The 22534-nt window shown below is 38.8% G+C and overlaps 2 protein-coding genes across 5 annotated transcripts; one reads left to right on the forward strand and one right to left on the reverse strand.

The window, feature by feature from the left end:
• The first annotated feature begins 448 nt into the window (after positions 1-448).
• Positions 449-12240, forward strand: LOC107826793 (uncharacterized). 4 transcript variants are annotated; one of them, XM_016653820.2, is made up of 15 exons: positions 459-1810; positions 1962-2073; positions 2336-2448; positions 2545-2667; positions 8194-8414; positions 8607-8682; positions 8776-8862; positions 9641-9721; positions 9818-9850; positions 9958-10011; positions 10101-10142; positions 10435-10513; positions 10902-10972; positions 11145-11245; positions 11405-12240. In XM_016653820.2, exons 1-14 carry the CDS (start codon positions 1646-1648, stop codon positions 11235-11237), a joined length of 1350 nt encoding a protein of 449 aa, XP_016509306.1. In that variant the 5' UTR covers positions 459-1645; the 3' UTR covers positions 11238-11245; positions 11405-12240. The 4 variants fall into 4 exon arrangements, 1 of the variants encoding a protein (XP_016509306.1); XR_012709932.1 differs by lacking the exon at positions 11405-12240 and having other exon boundaries at positions 449-1810; positions 10772-10972; positions 11145-11222; XR_012709933.1 differs by lacking the exon at positions 11405-12240 and having other exon boundaries at positions 458-1810; positions 10101-10275; positions 10435-10972; positions 11145-11222.
• LOC107826794 (endochitinase B) lies at positions 11628-13284 on the reverse strand. Its single transcript, NM_001425952.1, has 3 exons — positions 12840-13284; positions 12414-12567; positions 11628-12240 (listed from the first exon to the last, which is right to left on the reverse strand). The coding sequence occupies exons 1-3, from the start codon at positions 13264-13266 to the stop codon at positions 11847-11849; spliced, it is 975 nt and encodes a 324-aa protein (NP_001412881.1). The 5' UTR covers positions 13267-13284; the 3' UTR covers positions 11628-11846.
• Positions 13285-22534: the final 9250 nt, after the last annotated feature.

The following is a 22534-nucleotide window of genomic DNA, read 5'->3' on the forward strand; positions in this document are numbered from 1 at the left end:
TAAGCCAAGATAGTTCCTTCCACGAACAAGCACACTGACCCATTGTCTTGCAGTCTTGTCCATGGCCATCTCGACCTCATCACGAACCAAACCAAACCAAACCTGGCCTGCTCTGATACCAATTGTCACACGGGCGTTTTCTGTCCGCCGAAAATGCTGTCCGATGTGCGGCAGTCAAGTCCCCACTTGACCTCAGCCTTACCCAATTTTCGTTCGGTTCCGAGGTTCAACACTTAGAATAATTTAAAGGCAACAAGAATAAACAAAGGCAACACAGATTTACGGGAACCCCTTCCCAACCTTTTATAATAACTCAATTACAAAGGAAAATCTCGAGTTAGGCAAGGTGCTGCCACCCTTGGCAGGCACCAACTCACAAAAATGGCCTACACTTGCACGAATCCGCCCTATAAAAGCCCCTGCCTAAGGCTACTCGTGCTGCCACTCGTTTGGCAAGGCAATGGCACATAATTTGCCATGCTCAAGCCCTAAAATAGACAACCCTATGCCTATTTTTCAGACATTTCCCTCCCTAGGTACTTAGCCCGTTTTTAAGGCTACTAACACACATATATATAGTGTAGTCAGCCCCAAAGAGTCTCCTATGTTCAGTTGACATCCCCCAACTGATAGGAAATGATCCCCATGATCAAAACGTAGGGAACATGTCTCTAACATGCCCCAAAAACGTGCAAAGACTCAGCCATTTAATCAGCAACTCCTGGACTTGGGTTGTAACTGCCCAACTGCATCATGTGCACCCCATGTGCGCATTTCTTTGACCAGCTGCTGCCCAATTTCGTGTCTAGCCTTGGAACGGATCAATGCCATTATATCCAGCTGCATTGCGCCAAGCTCAACGCCATTATATCCAGCTGCGTTGTGCTATAAATTTCCTTGACATTGCCACGAACTTGTTTGCCGCACGCCGCCTACAGTCACAGTTGATTGTTCTTGTCAAGTCGCCCCTACTTGATCAAGTCTGCCCATTGTCAATGCTGATTTTAGCATCAAGTCACCAAGCCTTGATGCCCTTCCCTCTGCCAAGTCATTTGCCCACAATTAACTTAGGTGCCAGTCCGCTCACCTAAGTCATGGCAACATCACATTGCCAATGCCACTGCCTTGGCACTAAGCTGCTTCACTTTAGCGCCGAGGTCTTTCCCGTTTTGGCTTGTCAAGCTCCCATCCAGCCCGCCTAGTTCCGTCAAGGTCTTGGCCTTGCTTGTACGCAGCCCACTCTTGCTTTAGTGTAGTCCGTCACACTTTAGCCCTCAAATGCAAGTGTAGTCCGTCTCACTTGCCTTAGCAACAGCTTGTTGCCATTGACAACACCTCCGCATTGTCTTGCATGTTGATTTTCCCCGGCACATAGGCCAATGGCAAGGCCATCATGCCAAAATCCTCGCCACTGCCGTGCCGCTTGCCGATCAGCTTTGTCAGGGGTCTAACACTAGTAGCATTCCCCATCTTTTATCACGTGCATGTTCTATATACTACTTTTGAAAGCATGGCCTACCAATTTATAATGCAACTGGTTTCGAATTTCTTCGTTTTCAAAGGAAAGCAGAACTTGTTGTCTGCTTTCGTTTCTTTCTTTCTTCACACCTCCAATTAGTCTTCTCAATCCAACAGGAACAATCAAATGGATAAATTGGCCGACTTGAAGCACCTGTTTGTGACAGTGTTTCTAGCAAATTTTGCGCTGAATGTGATCCCTCCTGCTATAACTGATATCACCGTTGGCGCACTCTGCCCTGCTCAAGACGAATGCTCTCTTGCCATTTATCTTTCCGGTTTCCAGCAGGCTGTCTGTACCACTACCTCTATCTTTTCTCCTCCATTCGTTTTACACAATTATACTGCCGCAAAAATCAATTCTAGAACCTATTCGCTTATTTAGTCATTTCGACAAACACTAGGCATGCATTGTCTGATTAGAGTGATTCTACTGATTTCAGATCTTAGGACTGGGATCAATGCTGATGTTGCCATTGCTGGGACATTTATCAGATATATATGGAAGGAAAGCGTTGCTCACAGTCCCGGTGGCTGCCGCCATTGTTCCGTCAGGTAATTAATGATTGTCTTCGGGTCACTCAAAAGGGGAAGCCTTCAAGCAACAGTCAAGCTATCTCCATGTTACCTAAAGGTCACGGGTTCTAATCGTAGAATCAGCCCCACTAATGCTTGCATCATTGTAGGCTGCTTTTATCATTTTCACTTGGGATGCGGCTCTTTCGTGACCCTGCATAAACACGGAATGCTTTGTACATCGAGTTGTCCAGTCCTGTCCGATGGCTCTAAAGTGATAATTAAAGAAAACTTTTTGCAGTAATATTGGCAATTGGAAGGTCAACAAACTATTTCTATGCTTACTATGCGATAAAGACCTTCACTGGCATGGTCAGTGACAATGGAATTGAGTGCCTTTCCATTGCTTATGCGGTAATTTGTTACTATTATTTAACTTTTCAAAATCATAATGTAATGTAGTACAACAACTTCCTTTTCCTTTTAATTTTCTAATACGGGATTTTCTAGGCAGCTAGCATATCAGAAGAAAAACGTGTTTCTGCAATTGGAGCTGTTGCCGGCATAGGCTCAGCTGCATATCTTTTTGGTACTATGGCTGCTCGCTTCCTCTCCACTGCTCACATCTTTCTGGTAAGTAGCCCCCCGCGGTTTTTTTCCCCTCACCTTTGCAATTTATAGAGTAGCCTTTTCTTTTAACTTTATTTATCCTCTTTCTTTCATTTTGTATAAGGTGTTTAATAAGACACAAAATTAAAGAAAGAAAGATTTTTTAGGTGCCAATTTTATGTTTCCTATCCTCTAGCATGATGTTAAAAGATAAAATGAGAAATTTAAAGTAAAAACTAAAAGTCGCATAATTCTTCTTGAAATAATCAAAGGTGGAGCTAGCCTATTAGGTGCGAGTTTAGCCGAATCCAGTCACTTTTGCTTAAACATCGTATTTGTATTGAGAAATTTATTTAATTGATAGAGATAAGTTTCAAGAGTTTGTATTGTGTAGGAATAGAGATAAGTACAAGAGTTTGTACTGTATAGGGAACTTGGTATTTGTATTTGTATAAATATGTGTAATGAGAAGCTAGACACAAGTTGGCCTATTCTTCAAACTAAATTTTCTCATCTAACTCTTTACTTCATCATGGTATCTCTGAAACTATTACTTTCTCCTCAACTCAGTCGTTCCCCTCGCAATCGTCCCTTGGTCTTCCACTTCCTCCCCCAACCGTTTCAAACATCAAAGGATTTGTTCCCATTGAGTTAACCTATTTGAACTACTTAACATGGAAGAAAGTTTTTCTTACTGTGTTAAAGAGTCACAATCTTCTTTCCATTATTGATAGCTCTATTCCATGTCCTTCAGTTGATCATCCTGAATTCAAGCTATGGACTCAGTGTGATACAATTACAATGAGTTGGATTAATGCAACCCTTTCTCCACACGTCCTTGATACTCTTCTCAATTTTTCTTGTGAAACATCCAAGGATGCTTGGGATACTTTGGCATCCTTGTATCTTGACCAAGTGTCCTCCTCGGCTATTCACCTAAAATCTATGTTTCAAAATTTCAAGAAAGGGTCTCTCTCAATGGAAGATTACTTACAACAACTCCACTCTATGGCTTGCTCCCTTAGGGCTATAGGCAAGATCATTACTGAGGATGATCTTGTGACTCAAGTCTTGCAAGGCCTTCCTTCGTTTTATCGTACATTTATGTCTGGCCTCAACGCTAGTGGCAATCTACCTTCCTTTATTTCCTTAAGATCATTGTTGCTTACGGAAGAGGCACATATCAAGAACACCCCTATAGAAGATTTGTGTGCACAAACCACTGCTTTAGTTACTACTACTCAAGGACAACCTAACAGTGGTAATCAATTCAACAGGGGGCAACAACATGGACGTGGTCGTGGTAAAAATGGTAGGCATTCTAATGGAAGAGGACGTGGAAATCCTTCTCGATCGTTTTCTTCTCAATGGCATGCATTTCAACCTCCAAGTCATATTTTTCAACCTTCTGATGGAATTTTGGGTCATTCTCCATTTACTCATAATCCTGCAAAGCAATGTCAAATTTGCTTTCATTATAATCACACTGCATTGGAGTGCAAAAATAGGTTCAATCACTCCTATGTCTCCAATTCTATTCCGAAGTCTGTCGCTGCCATGAGCCATGAAGAAGTTCAACCTACAGTTTGGTATCCTGACTCTGGGGCTTCCGCACATATGACCAGTGATGCTTCACTTCTTTCTTCTTCTTCCCCTTACATTGGCTCAACAAAAGTCATGGTGGGCAACGGTAATCTCCTTCCTATAGTCTCCATTGGTTTTTCTTCTATTCCTACAACATCAAAATCTTTAGTTCTTAATAATGTTCTATATGTTCCTGCTCTCAAAAAGAATCTTCTATCTATTCAGCGTCTTTGTGCGGATAATAATTATTACATATAATTCACTAACTCTACTTTCTTTGTCAAGGATATGACGACCAAGCAAGTCTTACTCCAATGTGATAACGTTGGCTCCCTCTATCCTCTTTTGGTTCAATCACTGCGTACTTCCATCCTCAGTTTGTTTGGAAGCACCTCATCTCCTTCAGTTTGGTATCAACACCTAGGACATCCTGGACAGCGTTCCCTTGGTGCCTCAGCTCATAGGAAACTTATTAGTTGTTCATCATCATTTGCTAATAATTCTTGTAATGTTTGTCATTTGGGCAAACAAAGTCGTTTATCTTTTCCTCTATCAATTAATAAAACAAGTGCTCATTTTCAATTAATTCATTCTGATGTATGGCAAGCAGCAGTGTCATCTAATTCTGGTTTTCATTATTATATTTTTGTTCCTTGATGATTTTACCAAATTTTCTTGGATTTATTTGATGCGACAAAAATCTGAAGCATTAGATAAGTTTAAGGAATTCTACACAATGATTTCTAATGTCTTTCACTCGTCAATTTCTTATTTCCAATCTGATGGTGGAAAAGAATATGACAATGTCCTCTTCAATTCTTTTCTTAAAGAAAAAGGGATTCTTCATCGTGTTTCCTGTCCCTATACATCAGCTCAAAATGGTAGAGCCGAAAGAAAGCATAGGCACATAAATAATGCTATTCGTTGCCTCTTATTTCAAGCCAAAATACCATTCAATTTTTGGGCAGATGCATCCTTACATGTTGTCCATCTTCTTAATCTTACCCCTCTGCCATTTCTAAATTTTTTTTTCGCCTTACGAAAAATTATTTGGTCGTCCTCCTACATTCACTCCGTGTGTTTGGTTGTTTGTGTTACCCATTTGTAGCACATAATCATGTTACTAAGTTTCACCCATGTGCTGTGCCTTGTTTATTTCTTGGTTTATCCCCAATTCATAAAGGATTCAAATGCTTGAATCCATGTACAAATCGGATTAAATCTCTCGGCACGTAACATTTGTAGAATCAGTTTTTCCATATCCTTCTATGTTTTCTACTTCTTCTCAACTTCTCTCAAATGTGTTTGACTTTCGATCTCCTTCTACATTATCATCTTCAACAGATTTTACAACTAATTCCCATATCCTCTATGCTCCTCCAACTCTTTCCCGTGCTGCCCACACAAGTCATAGTAATCCCACAACTCTATCTCAAACTACAACAACTATTATCCCCAACAACTCTCCAGTTTCATCTCAAAGTTTGTCCCAAGATCCCGTAAATATCTCCAATTCCCCAGCTTCATCTCAATCTTCAAGTGATATGAAAATATCACCGTCCTCTTTTTCCTTATCTCCATCTAATCTGCCACAAGATTCCAACATTAATTCTACCCCATCACAAGTTCAAAATTCTAGTCATGAGTCCAGCCTGTCTCCTACCTCTTCTTCAGAACCAACAACTTCAATTCTTGCTAATTCTAACCGTCCTTATCACATGATTACACGATCTTTGACTAGCTCTCTTAAGCCTCATATTCTCCCCTCTTTAGCTGCCTCTACAACATCTTCTTTGACAGAACCTCACACATTTGCTCAAGCAATTAAACGCACATACTGGCAGCGTGCAATGAGTGATAGAGTACACAGCCCTTCTTCAAAATCACACATGGACTTTGGTCCCTCCTCCTCCCCAGGCAAATATTGTTGGTAGTAAATGGATATTTCGTATTAAATATAAACTCGATGGCTCTGTGGATAGGTTTAAGGCGCACCTCATTGCTCAAGGTTTTTCACAACAACCAGGGTTGGATTATACTCAAACCTTTGCTCATGTGATCAAGCTTAGTACAATGCGCTTGGTTATTTCCTTGGCATTACAAAATAATTGGTGTATGCATCAACTTGATGTGTCTAATGCCTTTCTACATGGTGAGTTGGATGAAGATGTGTACATGCACCAACCTAAGGGCTTTGAGCACCCGGATTTTTCTCATCACGTGTGCAAGCTTAATCACGCTTTGTATGGCCTCAAACAGTCGCCGAGGGCTTGGTTTAAGCGCCTTGCGACTTACTTACTTGACATTGGGTTTAAACAATCTTTTGCTGACCATAGCATGTTTGTCTTCAAGTCCAATGATGCAATAATGATTCTGCTTATCTACGTGGATGACATAGCTGTATTTGGTTCTTCTAACTCATCGATTAATTCATTTTTTCTATGAGATCTGAAATCTCAATGAAGGACTTAGGTCCTTTACATTATTTTCTTGGAATGGAATTAGTCTCCAATTCTGATGGTATTCTCTTGCTGCAGCGGAAATATATTAATGATATCCTCCTTCGGTTTGATTTGCCTAACTCTAAGCATGTTTCAACTCCATTACATAGCAAACAAGATTGGAATTCAACTTCTTCTTCTCTACTCTCTGATTCATCTATCTATCGACAAATGGTAGGTTGTCTTTAATATCTTGCATTCACCAGACCCGATATTCATTTTGCAGTGAATTTGGCCTCACAATTTCTTCATCAGCCTCGTCAAAGCCATTTACAAGCTGTTAAACGCATTTATCGATACTTGAAAGGGACGAGTCACTTAGGATTACAACTTCATCGCAAATCATCTCCTGTGCTAACCATTTACTCCGACTCAGATTGGGCTGGATGTACTGCTACTAGACGGTCGACAACAGGGTTTTGTATTTTCCTTGGAGACAATTTGATTTTTTGGGCTGCCAAGAAGCAGCCAACTGTAGCTCGATCAAGCATAGAAGCAGAATATCGGGCTCTTGCCGTTGCCGCTGCAGAAGCGACATGGTGGCAATATCTTTTGCGTGATCTTGGTGTCTTCCTTGCATCTCCAATTATGGCCAAATGTGACAACATTGGTGCAATCCACCTTGCTCATAATCCAGTATTTCATTCTTAAAACTAAGCATGTTGCACTAGACTATCACTTTATTCGAGAAAAGATGGCTCAAGGAGATCTTTTAGTATCTCATGTGCACACTTCTTGTCAATTAGCTGATTTATTTACAAAGGTTCTTTCATCATCTAGATTTGCTCAATTAGATTTCAATCTTCATGTACGTCCCTTCCCTTCAGATTGAGGGAGGGTGATAGAGATAAGTTTCAAGAGTTTGTATTGTGTAGGAATAGAGATAAGTACAAGAGTTTGTACTGTATAGGGAACTTGGTATTTGTATTTGTATAAATATGTGTAATGAGAAGCTAGACACAAGTTGGCCTATTCTTCAAACTAAATTTTCTCATCTAACTCTTTACTTCATCATGGTATCACCCTGCAAGTCATTCATTATCCACACATGTCGATCTGCAGTATTAGTTTGAGAAAGTCGTTTGGTTTTTAACCTAGAGCGATTGGTTTACCTGTATCATGCAAATGTCCAACACTTAGGTGCTTTCTAAGATCATCCTATATGAAAGATGTATGACATGTGTGGATAATGAATGACTTGCAGGGTATGCAATATCTTAAGTACAAAAGGTAAGACCTTTTAAGAGAAATGAGCTTAGCACAACACGGGATAGAAACCTAATCCTAAAAGGAGAAAACCCATCACTGAACAATCATAGGAATAGAAGAAATGAATATTGCGAACCAATAACTAAGACAAGCTATGAGTTTTGTGACAAATTCAGAACTCAATTTCAAATCCCGGCTCCGCCTCTATAAACACGTAATTTTTTTTCTTAGTTTGTATTTTTTTTCTATAATGAAGGTGGCAGCTATTTCTTCAATGGTTGCAGCAATATACATGAGAATATTTCTAGAGGAGACAAGCAACCATTTTCGGAGTGATGATGCTCTAAATCAACCCATATTAGGGGAGAGCAGTGCAGAATGCTCTCAATCTGGAAGTAATGACTCATCAAAAATAGTGCCACAGAGCTTTAAGAAAGTCCTACCACTCAAGGATATTTTTTGCTTGCTCAGGAGCAGGTAAGATATTGTATATTATCATTTGGTTGAATAATTTGACGTCAAATACATGGCTAATTAATTAGACTACTGTTATTTGACATCAAACATGTGGCAACATTTTTGTAGAGTTCGAGCAAATTAGAGTATAACCCCGTGAAAGCAAATATTAATTACAAGTTCTAATCATCATCCTTTTAATTTTTGTGGCAGCGTAACTCTTTCGCTAGCAACAGTCATTGCTTTCTTGAACGGTCTTGGGGAGGGTGGACAACAAACTCCATTTTTGGTACACATTCTATAGCTCCCTGAAGTGTCATTGCACATAAAATGATGATCTCATAACTTTTGAAGTTTTATTTTTCCACTGTATATCTTGTAGTATTTCTTAAAGGCTCGACTTCAATACAACAAAGATAACTTTGCTGTTTTAATCCTTATTGGCTACAGTGGAGCAGCAATTGGCCAGGTTCGTTTTCAAGTATATAAGTTGTCTTTACATAGTACATAACACAATTATTATAGCTGGGAGAAGTGGTACATTGAGTGGCGGAGCCACCTTATCCCAAGGGGTGTCAGCTCATACCCTTCCAGAAACTTACACTGTGTATAGTAGCTCGATAATATTTTTTATTATGACTTTTCTTGACTTCTTCATGTGTTTACTTCTTTATATTTTAACACTCCTTAATGAAAATTTGGCTCCGCCAGTACATTTTGCCCCACATGTCTCTACTAACATTATGGGTTGTGTGAAATCTCTAAGATATTTTTGGACTTACTTTCACATATTTTCACTAAATTTTATTATTCACTATAACAATAAAGTCATAAAACTACTTTTTGACATCTTAAAGTAACAGAACTTTACTGAATATAACTGTAAAGTGATCACTAAATATTTTTGTGTAATATTAAATGAAAGGAGCTTTACCTACTATAAAAGTAACATAACTTTATCCAATATAATTTTAAGTCACCACAAGTAATAGGTCTTGTTGTTATAGTGGATAATTTAGTGACTTACTATTCTAAATATGGGTAGAGTTTAGTTACTTTAAAATGACAAAAATAGTTGTTGTGAGAAAAGCTTAGTGGATTTACCGTTATAATGGAAAAAAATTAGTTATTTCTTTAATGTGACAAATAAAGTTTTGTAATTTGCTATTATAGTGGATAAAGTTCAGTGCAAATTAACCCTTATTTTCCAAATATTGTGTGTTACCTCTTGTTAAATTTTGATGCAGTTATTCTTGATGCCTCGGTTGGCTCCGATTATCGGAGAGGAGGCAATTCTCTCCTTAGCCCTCATTGCTGGATTCATAAACGTATGTGCTTCTTGGAATTTATCTAATTTCAATTACATCTGTGTAACGCGTGCGCACTAATAATAATGTATTGAGTTAGTTTTTATTGTTCTACAGATGCTAATTGATAGCATTGCATGGGCAGTCTGGGTAAGCTCGAGCTTCTGAACGGACAAACACATTGTTTGATTTCTGTTTAGTACATTTCAAATGTCAAGACATTTATGTTTTTATTTTCCCACATTTCATGGTCTCAGGTTCCTTATGTTGCTAATTTGTTGCCTATCATTGCCTTCCTAACCAGACCGGCTGTGAGTTTTCGTTGTTACTTCCAGAAAGTGAAACGCTTATTATAAGTTGTATTGATTATTAGATCTGACAAAGTGTTTATAAATTGTAGTTACAAAGCATTGTTTCAAAACAAGTTGGGCCAAATGAACAGGTGAACTTTTGATATTTCTAATAACAATGCATTTATTATGATCGTTTACCTTAGAAGGGGAGTCTTGGCACAACGGTATAGTTGAACTTTTGATACTTCAAGCCGTGGAATTAGCCATTTATGCTTGCATCAGGTTAGATTGTTTACATCACACACTCTTGGGGTACGGCCCTTTCCCATGAACGCAGGATATTTTGTGCATCGGATTGTCGTTTTCGTTTACCTTAATTTTCACTTGTGTGTTGGATCAGTATTTTCTAAAGAGTGCCATCTATCACTGTTGACATAACAGGGAATTGCTCAAGGGTGCATTGCAGGCATAAGCTCATTCGGAAATATTCTTTCTCCATTAATATATACTCCTCTAACAAGTAAGTTGAAACTTTAAATATCAAAGTTTTGTATCTTAATTATTATCAAATAAACCTGCATCTCTTTTAACAAGCTAGAACAAGTCATACAAGGAGCAGGTTATGTGACATAAACAGAAATTAATCTATTTACTTGTGAGTTGTGACCCCTTTAAATTTTGTGTGCCGCAATCAGCTGTATTACTAATCACACTGAATCTGTTGTATTTGCAGTTTGGCTGATGTCAAATTAATTAACTGTATTTTCTTTCCCTGTAGATTTATTTTTATCAGAGAGGGCTCCCTTCAATTATCCGGGATTCAACTTGTTCTGCTAATCACACTGAATCTGTTGTATTTGCAGTTTGGCTGATGTCAAATTAATTAACTGTATTTTCTTTCCCTGTAGATTTATTTTTATCAGAGAGGGCTCCCTTCAATTATCCGGGATTCAACTTGTTCTGCGTCGGCCTTGCTTGGGTAAGCACTATACTAAAGAATATGATATACAGACGAAATTAAAAAGTTACTATCTTTGGAATAACATACATGATATATCTACCTTCTTCTTTTTCTTTTTTCTGTTCCTTTTCGTTTTCCTAGAAGTAATTGCGCAACCTTAATAATTATTTTCCATTTATATCTTGTGCAGTTGATAGCTTTTATCCCTAGTATGATGATACAGTTTGGTCCCCATAATTCAAGACTCAAAAACAGAGACGGTGGCTGCAGCTCGGATGCTTAAATTTTGAGGTTCGAATTTGTTTTGACTGATTAGTATGTCTATGTAGTAGGTTAGGTAGTCATAGATTGTTTATATCGACAGTCTGATGATATTAGGTTTCTATGACTACCTGTCGTTTCTTGCAATTTGGTCATCTTACTATCTTGTTATTTATGCCGCTTTTACAGGTCTTATCGGTGTTGTTCCTTCTTGTTTTTCTTTTCATGTGGTGCTTATGCTTTCCCGAGTCGAGGGTCTCTTGGAAATAACTTCTCTATCTCCACAAGGTTCGGGTAAGATCTGCGTACAAACTACCCTCTCCAAACCCCACTATGTGGGATTATATGTCTATGTATCTATTAGGAGGATTTTCATTCACTCAAATAAAGATCTCAGTTTTCTAAATAATGAAATATCACTGGTGTCTGGTGGTTATTTATTTATCTGGTTCGGAATTACACCATCTACTGTAATGCTCATTAACACATCTATTGTGGACAAAGTCTTTGTTTATTATAAACGATTATAGTCGCGATCCCATAGATCACAATCACACAATTCACACATTAACTTTATTCATAGCCCCTGGTCCCTGCGTCGCAAAGGGATTCAACAAAACAGACCATAAAATTACATAGTATCGACTAAAAGTCCGTTTCCAAAAGACCTCTGGTTTCCGCAATCAAGATTGTCACCAGGACTAACACCAAGAATACTGCAATACCTCCTGTAAAACCCAATGCGATCCTGGACCCTTGAGTCAGTGCCACGACCACATTCCAAGCCACCATTGATGATGTTCGTGATGACACCAAATCCAGGGAGACGATTGGCTGCGCGGTCAGCAGACGATGGTTGCCATCTTCCAATGATGACATCGTGGCAAGAAGGTTTTGGTGATTGAGGAGTCATCCAAAACCAGAGAGCTGACTTGAATGAGATTACTGGATCTGTGGCCACTAAATCAGGATTGTTTAGGAGGTCCACTCCTATGGCTCTTCCACAAGGTCCGTAGTTGTAGTTGCTGTATTTATGTAAAAAGTACACGTAATTAGCAGGTGCAGAGCTAGAGATTGAATTGTGAAGCTAATAACTAAGATGAGTTATGATTTCGATGGCAAGTTCTGAACCATTTTAGCTATTTTAGCGTAGGGCAATGACTATATGCTAAAATTATGGTAAGAGGGAGTTGCTTACTGTGAAATTTGGATGGGGCCTCGTCCGAAATATTTCCGACCAGGAGCACAAGGCCACTGACCACTTGGTGTACAGTAGTCGCCGGGGCTACCTTGTTCTCTAAGCCAGCAGTAACCCCACGCGTATGGACCATCTGGTGCTGTTGCCCATCCTCCTGTCAACAGTTACATGTTCAATTATTGAATGCATCAACTTATGAAAAACTTCGAAATTTAAGAAGCATTGTGATATCTCAAAATTAGATACTATGGTGATGAGCGATAGAGGTCCTGAATTCAAGTCTCCGCGCCAGGAATCATAAAAGAAATTACTATGTGTTTGTCTCATGAAATTAGAATTGACCAGTATAATTAAATAAAAATATGCTCTCTAATAGATTAAACTTTTGAACTAGACGGTCATACAGTTCAACATAACTAGGCATACCTGTAGTTTCATGGGAGGTTTGGGCGAAGAAAGCCGCGATTTCTCTTTTACGGGCAGTGGTATCACCACTAGTACCAAAGCCAGGAAAAGACCTAGCAGCATTGATAAAGGCATTGTAACTGTAGAATCCCTTTCCTTGGCATGCATTATCGTTGCGATGCTTAAGCATCTGATCAAACATGGAACTTGAGATGATACTGCCGAGATCCCCACCACCGGGTGGTGTGGGACCACCAGGGCACTGGCTCTGGCAATTGCCAGGGCCACAATAGTCATTGGTGTTACCACACCAACCAAATTTGCTGCAGCAGAGACCCGAGGCACAACGCGCACCTCCCGCCTGCGAACCACATTGTTCTGCCGAGGCAGAGAGGAGTAGGAGAGAAAAGAGTAGAGAAGAAAGAGCTGTGAATTCTCTAAGCCTCATTTTTGATGTAGTAGTAAAGTGGCGAAGTGCAAGGTATTTATTGGTAAGGAAGATGATGGAGACATGGCTTAATGTCTACTCCTTCGCTCATTTTTTTATTGTCACTTTATATTCCTTTAACAAAAATGAAGTAGTAATTTTATAATTTTATCCATAATGTAGTATTTTCAAAAAATTTAGGAAATGATTTGGCGAATGATTCAATATATTCCCTCAGTTTCATATTAGATTAATACGAGTTAGTTTGACTCGACACGGAGTTTAAGAAAAAAAAAGACTTTTGAAATTTGTGGTCTTAAAAGATTAAGGGGTAAAAAGTTTGTGGGGCCATGACATTTGTGTGGCTATAAAAGCTTTTCATTAAGGGTAAATATAAAATAAAAGAGTTTAAAGTTGAATTATTTTCAAATTAAAAAATATGTCGGTATCTTATTTAATATGAAACGGAGGGAGTAACGAACAAGTAAAAATAAAAATAAAAAAATATTTTTAGTACAGTAAACCAAGAGAGTATTTTAGTTGTTGAGGGACTGACTTTCTGACCAAATCAAATGTTGAATAACCAAAGCACGCAATCTCAGAGTCCTGTCTTACTTATCAAGAAAATTAATTCAGTACATTACGCTGACAGGTTACATATATTAAATGGCGGCTCTTAGATTTTTATTTAACTTTTTATATTTTTCTTAGTGGACTGGCGGCTTTTAGCTTCATCCCAGAATTTTTTCGGGAGAAATTCAAAAATAGCAAGATTTATAATTGATAGTTTAAAATTAGCCCAATTTTAAAAATAATCGAAATTTAGTCACTTTTTATGTAAAGATAAATTTGAGCAAAAACACTGTTCAAAACTTGAAAAATACGTCAGTATATTATACTGGAGTTCCAGCATAAGTATGTTTGAACTCCAGCATATTATACTGGAGTTCCAAGATAAGTATGCTGGAACTCCAGCATAATATGATGGAGTTCCAGCATAAGTACACTAGAACTCCAGCATAATATACTGGAGTTCCAGCAAGTATAATTGTCCAGTATAATATACTGGAGTTTGGAGCACCGGTGCTCCAGTCTCCAGTATATTATACTGGAGTCAGCAAAGTATACCGGTCCAGCATAATATGCTGGAGCTCATACACAGGTGCACCGAACTCCAGTATATTATGTTGGACCGGTCTCTGTTGCAGCAAAATAGTGGTTATTTTTCATTGACTTCGTAAACGCCGGCTATTTTTGAATGACCAATCCGAAAACTGGCTATACCGTGCTATTTTTACGACTTTTCTCGACATGTATTTTACAATACTTGGACCGGAGACTTGGGGCTCGTTTGGACATAAGAAATTTTTTCCCTTTTTTCAAAAAAAATTTCATTTTTTTCGAAATCAACGTTTGTTCATAAAATTTTCAATTTTCATTTGAAGATGTATTTTGGAATTTTTTGAAATTTTGAAAAACTCCAAAAAGCTATTTTTCAAAATTTTCATTCAGATTACTCACAAAACTTCAAAAACAACCCAAAATCATATTCATATCCAAACACAACTCTAATTTTCAAATATCATTTTCACTTGAAAATAGTTTTCACTATTTTTTTGGAATTTTACAATTTTTATATCCAAGCGCCCACTTAGTTAGTGTTTGGATATAAATTTAGTTAGAACTTGAAAAAAAGTTTTTAAATTATGTTGAAAAATAGTTTTTGGAATTTGAATTTATGTTTGAACATGCATTTTACTTGGAAAAAAATTGAAGTTTTGTGAGTGGAAGAAAAAACTTCACCCAAAAACTGGCCCAAGCTAGTTTTTAGAACTTCAAAACAAATTTCATGAAAAAATAAATGTTTTTAATTTTATTTTAAAAATAGCGAAAATCTATGTACAAATGAGAGCTTAATGCCTAGTTTTTTGGTTTTGGCAAAAAAGCACAGTCGAGTTACGCCAGGTGTTTCTTGGGTTAGTTAAGTGCGTCTTCTGAAAGTATCAATCTAACATGGATATAATATAATATTTCCACTGATAATGTTTCCTATGCACTAAAAAGATAGCTGAATTTAATTAGAATGTGATGATTAAATTTGGACTGTGATTTTGAAAAAAATTCAAATAAATTTACATATTCGATAAAAACTACACAATTTAGTATAGGAGTAATTTTCATAATTAAAAATTAAAAATATGTAGAAATGTAGAGTCCGAAACCTAAATGCCAACATTTTGGACTCAAAATACGTTTTTATTGCCCAAAAAAAAGATACTTTTCTACATATAACTCGGTATTATAGCACATTGTACTGTAACGGAATTTCTGCCGTTAAGGTATAGCGCGGTGTAATACCGCGTTATATATAGCGCGGTGTAATACTGCGTTATATATAGCGCGGAGTAATACCACGTTATATATAGCGCGGTGTAATATTGCGCTATACATTCTAACTAAAAACCCCTTCTTTTTGCCCAACGACAGAAACAGGCCCCTTCCCCCATTTTTTGAAAAACAGAACCAGCGGTCCCCCCCCCCACCCCTTCTCAAAAAAAATTCGAGTGGACCCCACCCGTCACACAAAATGATAAGATTGTAGGTCCCGCATCCAACCCAATCCTTCTATTGTTGTGGTTTCTTCGTTTCGGGCTCAAAATTTTAATTTTTTGACTTTCCTAAAAGCATAAATCGAGGTATTCCGATTTAGTTTATGTCGAAACTTATATAATAATGCATATTAGTTGTCTTGAATGTGTTTCCATGTTGTTTTGTGTTTTGTTTGCGATTAAACTAGTATGTTATTTTTATCCGGATTAAGATATTAGTGTTTTAAAAAATAGTTAAAAGTTGAGAAATAATTTTTTTTGTTAATAAAAATGTTCATAAATTTCTTTTACTGTTTTATATAAATTTCGTGAATGTTATGTTATTAAAATATATTTGTTATTTTTATTTAGTTTAGATTATTTATTTGCTTAAAGACTAGTGCCCTTTTAGCGTAGTAAAATATAGAGTTTTTTAGCATAGTAAAATGTAGAGCCTTTTAGCGTAGAATCCCTGTAGTTTAAGTATCTACTATATTGATAGATCAAACACAAACTTTGTCCAATTATAATTTACAAAATTAATTATTTAATTTATAAAACAAACACACAAAATTATGAAAAATATTAAAATTGACACATATAAGAATTTAGGATAGCTTGGTGCTACTGGACCTCAAATATCGAGTCTGGAACCCATAGGTATATACTCTGTCAAATTAAATAATTAATTATAAAACAAACGCACAAAATTATAAAATATTGAAATTGACACACGTAAGAATTCAAGAAAGCTTGGTGCTATTGGGCCTCAAATATTGAGCCTGGAACCCATAGATATATACGCTATCCAATTAAAGATTAATTATTTAATTTTCAAAACAAACACACAAAACTATAAAAATATTGAAATTGATACACATAAGAATTCAGGAAAGCTTGGTGCTACTGGGCCTCAAATATCGAGTCTGGAACTCATAGATATATACGTTGTCCAATTAAAAATTAAGTATTTAATTTATAAAACAAACACACAAAATTATGAAAAAAATTAAAATTGACACACATAAGAATTCAGGATAGCTTGGTGCCACTGGGCCTCACATATCAAGTCTGGAACCCATAGATATATTCTCTGTCAAATTAAATAATTAAATATTAATTATTTATAAAACAAACACACAATTAATATTGTTTAATTTATAGTAGACGACATAGACGTGTCGCCTGTGCATCCTGGACCTTTCTCCGATGAGCTATTAGTGTTACAGGGCAATCATAGGTCCGCCTACGTATGGGAGAGAGAGCTACTGGACCAGACTCTCCGCGCCAGGAGAGTGGACGACTTGTGGGACTTTACGAGGGGCAGAGATTTCCACCCCATGTAGTCCAACGCCTGCAGGATACGGGCTTCTATAGGATTTTTCAGATTGGGCGGCTGCAGCTCGACTGGTCTCTGATCACAGCCTTGATAGAGCGGTGGCGACCGGAGATGCACACTTTCTGTTACAACTCATATCCACATGTGTTAGTTCATGCCATATATTAGTTAACATAAATCCAAGAAGAAATTATCTTTGAGATGATAAGAAGTCAATCCTATTGGTCTTAAGTGATACAAGAGTGTATAAGGGTGATTAACAAGTATTAGAAGTTAAATGAATCAAGGATGTTGTAATTCGTATTTTCAAGTAATCTAGCGGTGCTTAATACACTCAAGAGTTCATTTATTAAGGTATTTTAATCATATAATATCCGTATCATAAGTCTTGAAGTCAAACGAGTTATGAAACAAAAGTCGACAAAAGTTGTCGCAACTTAGGTTCATAATTTTACTTAAACATTAGGTCAAATGTTTCTAATATTTACTCCTAATTTACAAGGAATTACGGGGTGATCTACCAACCAAATTAAAGATCTATGAGTCTAGTTTCCAATGCATTAAACCGTTCATCGATATGATCTCGGAGTAGATAGATATTCGCATTTTCGCGAGACTGCGCCAAGCACCTCTCTATGGGGCCCACTAAGGCGGTTTAAGATGTTTGGACCTATATAGGATGCCTCCAACCCGTTTTAAGTCATTTCTTCTCACTATTTTCAGACCTTAGAACCCTAGTAACATCCTCTCAAGGTTCTCTCAAGATTCAAGACCCAAAAAAGGGGCAAACAACACAAATCAAGTGTCGGGAATTCCGTGGCGCTAGTAAGTCTCTTGTTCTTCTTGTTGTTGCTCATTTTTGTGTCGTTCCAGCTCGTGTGGGAGGTTGTTTTAAAGGGTTTATGTTCTGTAAATACTCCCTCATGTTCTTAATATCAATCCTAGGTGATTTCAAGCCTTCTAAAGTGATTCTAGTGCCGAAAAACACTAATTGATCGCTAGTTTCGCTTTTTTGTTGTTGTGGCAGCATTGGAGGGATATTTCATGGAAATTTAAGGTCAAAGTGGAGTTGTTCTTTCTGTATAAAGGTAAGGAACCTCTTACTCTATATGTATTTAAGATTATCCAAGTTGCGGCTAAGCCATTGAAGCTAGAACTTGTGAGATATATATCGAAAGGCTTGGTAGTAATGTTATTGTTTTGTGGACTGTTTTGCATTGTTGTTGGGCTGCGTATTTTACTACTATCTTGTGGAGTTTTGGAGGAGGAAGGGTGTGGATAAACACCATATATATGTAGGGTTATGGGCTGAATAGTTATTCGTAACATTTCCAGGTTGTTTGACACGACTACGGTGGTCGTCGTATGTATGGAGTGATTAGGCTGGGTGTGGACTATTTTGGGATGCTCAATATGTTTATTATTGATGTCTTTTGGGCTGTTTGGTGACTGTTTTGAATGGTGTGAGGTCATATATATAGGGGAGGTGCTGTCCGTTTCATCGTAAAATAGGTTGTGGTCGATACATAATAGTTATGACGCTTAAATGATAACGATAGTATCGTTTCTCTTATTGTAGACTAAGGAGTTTTGACAATTGCATAGCTTGAGATTGGGGCAGTATATACAAGGTATGTGAGGCTATCCCTTTCCTTCTTTTGCACGACTCTGATTGTACATAATGTAATGAACGAGCTTCCAAGATACTCTACTCTTAGAAGCTAGCAGTACTTACATTGTTTTCCCTCTTATGGAACGATTGATGTTAATGTTGCTTCTCTTATTCTTATGTTATCAATGTTGTTGGTACTTCCTGATTCTTATAAGGTTCATAGTGAAGAGTTAGTCCTAATAATGTGTACAAAGGATACCGACCTTACGTCACTCCGAAAGGTTTAGAATGTGATTCCATGAGTCGAGCATGCATTATATATATGTATCTATTTTACTCTACCGAGCCACACTATAGTTGGCCGGGTACGGCACCTATTGTGCAACCACTGATCAGTTGGATTTTACCGAGCTCCACGTGGCCGGGTACGATTCTACCGAGCCTTATGATGGCCGGGTACATTTTTTTACCGAGCCTATTATGGCCGGGTACTATATGATGATGATGATGCCCACAGAGGCGAATGTTTTAAGGGTTTATGTATTTATACATATGTATCATGCATTTCATGTAAGTAGCCCTCAGAGGTACTAAGATATTACAGGTTGTATATTTTATATCCTTGCTTACATTACTGATCGTATTTATGGTTCCCTGCCTTACATACTCAGTACTTTATTTGTACTGACGTCCTTTTATTTGTGGACGCTGCATGTCGTGCTGCAGGTCCTGATAGACAGGCAGGTGCAGCTCCCCCACCACAGTAGGCTGTCCAGTTCAGCGGTGATTGGCGAGATCCCTTCTCCGGACTTGCCTTGGTCTTGGTATGCATTTTTGTTATAGACATTATGGGTATGTCGGGGCCCTGTTCCGGCTATGTTGCAGCACTTACGTTCCTTTAGAGGCTCATAGACAGGTGTCGACTCATGTATAGTTTGGTATGCCTTGTCGGCTAGTTTTTGTTGTATAGTCTTTCATAGTAGCGTGGTAGCTCATACCTTATATGTAGTTTCTTGATTGTCTAGTCATCCCCTGCTTTGTATGTTCATGCCGTCATATTTTATTGCTGGTTGTCCATGATCCAGGTCTACCATTTATATTGATCTCGTCAGCCCTAAAAGATAATAATGAAGGTTAGATGAAATGTACGTTGGTGCTCGGCAAGTGTGGTCGGGTGCTAGTCATGGCCCTCCAGTTTGGGTCGTGACAAACTTGGTATCAGAGCAAGTCTGTCCTAGGGGTTGTCTATGAGCCGTGTCTAGTAGATTCTTGATTATGGATGTGTAGCGCGCCACATTTATAATCAGGAGGCTACATGACATCTAGGGTTGTTACCTTCTTCCTGAATCTAGATCGTGCGTAGAGTTGAGTCGTAAGTGTTCGTCTCTAATATTCACCTTGTTTTTTTCCAGTGATTCCTTCAACTAGGAAGCAAACGATTAGTAGACGGCTTGATACAGTAGCAGGAGAGGGTACCAGTCAGGTGCCCCAAGTCAGAGCAGGACAAAGTGAGGCTCAGAGTGAGATGCCCTCTCATACCTCATCTACTCCATCTCCTCCAGAGGATATTAGAAGGCACCCAGCGCCTCCAGTTCCTCCGTCTGGCACTCCAGACCAGGATATGCAGAGTGCTTTGCAGTTATTGACTAGCTTGGTAGCTGCTCAGGCTCAGAGGCAGAATACAGGTGCTGCTGAGAAACCAGTTAGTACAAGAGTTCGTGATTTTATTAATTTAGACCCTCCAGTGTTTACTGGATCAGACCCCAAGGAGGACCCACAGACTTTTATTGACCAGGTTCATCGTACACTTCGGGTTATGCATGTTAGTGATACAGAGGCAGTAGAGTTGGCTTCTTATCGGCTACGGGATTTAGCGGTTCTCTGGTATGATAGTTGGGAGAGATCCAGGGGTCCGAACCCTCCTCCAGCTGTGTGGAAGGAATTTTCTGAGGCCTTTCTTCGTCACTACTTGCCAGTTGAGATACGACAAGCTAGAGCTGATAAGTTCTTGAACCTTAGACAAGGTAATATGAGTGTGCGAGAGTACAGTATGCAGTTTGATTCTTTGGCAAGGTATGCTCCCCATATGGTAGCCGAGATGAGTGATAGGGTGCATATGTTCGTGAATGGGTTGGGACCACATCTGATAAATGAGTGTACGATAGCCTCCTTGGTGGAGGGCATGGATATTTCCCGTATTCAAGCTTATGCCCAGACCCTAGAGGATCGTAAGCGCCAACAGAGGGCAGTTAGGGAGCAGGATAGGGGCCAGCATAAGAGGGCGAGATTTGCAGGGTATTCTGATGACTTCAGAGGCAGCATCAGGCCACAGTTTTCGAGTAGTTCGGCGCCGCCTGTAGCTAGTGCTCCTCCACAGTTTCATAGGCCTCGATATGATCGATCCTATTCTGGTCCAGGTTAGAGTTCGTGGGCATCTGGCTAGCAACATCACAGGGATACTAGTAAGATGATACCCCCAACACCACATTGTGATCAGTGCGGCAAGGCCCACTTTGGACTGTGTCGTCGAGGTTCTGATGCGTGCTATTCGTGCGGACAGCCTGGCCATATGATGCGGGATTATCCTAATAGAGGAGGTGATGGTATGGCTCAGCCGATTGGATCTGTGTCTGGTTCTTCCTCATCAGTTCGACCTCCAGCACGGGGTTTTCAGCAGTCGACAGGTCGTGGTAGGGGTAGAGGTGCAGTGCCGAGTTCGAGTGGTGCTCAAAATCGAACCTATGCTCTAGTAGGTCGACAGGATCTCGAGTCGTCTCCAGATGTTGTTACAGGTATTATATCTGTGTTTTCTTATGATGTATATGCGCTGATTGATCCGGGATCTACATTATCATATGTTACACCCTTTGTGGCTAATAAGTTTGGCATTGAACCTGAATTGATAAGTAAACCCCTTGCGGTATCTACTCCGATAGGAGATTCTGTGATTGCTAGAAGGGTATATAGAGGTTGCACTGTAATGATTTGTAGTCGTCAAACCTCGGCAAATTTATTTGAGTTAGAAATGGTTGATTTTGATGTGATAATGGGAATGGACTGGTTGGCCTCATGCTATGCAAATGTTGACTATCGTACGAAGATGGTTAGGTTCCAATTTCCGGGTGAACCCATCATTGAATGGAAATGGAACATTGCTACACCGAAAGTTAGGTTTATTTCCTATCTTAAGGCAAGGAAAATGATCTCAAAAGGTTACATTTATCATCTCGTTCGCGTTAGGGATGCGGAGGCGAAACCGCCTACTTTACAATCAATCCCTGTGGTCAACGAATTCCCAGATGTTTTCCCAGATGAACTCCTAGGCCTTCCTCCTAAAAGGGAGATTGAGTTTAGCATTGATGTGTTGCCTGACACTCAACCGATCTCTATTCCTCCATACAGAATGGCCCCGGCAGAGTTGCGAGAGTTGAAGGTGCAGTTGAAGGACTTGCTGGATAAGGGCTTTATTAGGCCTAGCACTTCACCTTGGGGTGCACCAGTCCTATTCGTGCGGAAGAAAGATGGGTCGTTACGGATGTGTATCGACTATCGACAGTTGAATAAGTCTACTATAAAGAACAAGTATCCACTTCCAAGAATTGATGACCTGTTTGACCAACTCCAGGGTGCCAAGTATTTCTCCAAGATTGATTTACGTTCAGGGTATCATCAGGTGAGGGTTAGGGAGAAGGATATTCCAAAGACGGCCTTCCGGACAAGATATGGGCACTTTGAGTTCTTGGTGATGTC

This window comes from Nicotiana tabacum, chromosome 5 (genome assembly GCF_000715075.1).
Source record: "Nicotiana tabacum cultivar K326 chromosome 5, ASM71507v2, whole genome shotgun sequence".
NCBI lineage: Eukaryota > Viridiplantae > Streptophyta > Magnoliopsida > Solanales > Solanaceae > Nicotiana > Nicotiana tabacum.

Bases quoted from the DNA above. Each gene is read 5' to 3' on its own strand.
- LOC107826794 (NM_001425952.1), bottom strand. From the start codon at position 13,266: ATGAGGCTTAGAGAATTCACAGCTCTTTCTTCTCTACTCTTTTCTCTC. The intron at 12,568-12,839 runs GTATGCCTAGTT...AACTGTTGACAG, and splicing joins AACCTCCCATGAAACTACAG to GAGGATGGGCAACAGCACCA. The intron at 12,241-12,413 runs GTAAGCAACTCC...ACATAAATACAG, and splicing joins GGCCCCATCCAAATTTCACA to CAACTACAACTACGGACCTT.
- LOC107826793 (XM_016653820.2), top strand. From the start codon at position 1,646: ATGGATAAATTGGCCGACTTGAAGCACCTGTTTGTGACAGTGTTTCTA. The intron at 1,811-1,961 runs GTCTGTACCACT...TACTGATTTCAG, and splicing joins TTTCCGGTTTCCAGCAGGCT to ATCTTAGGACTGGGATCAAT. The intron at 2,074-2,335 runs GTAATTAATGAT...AACTTTTTGCAG, and splicing joins TGCCGCCATTGTTCCGTCAG to TAATATTGGCAATTGGAAGG.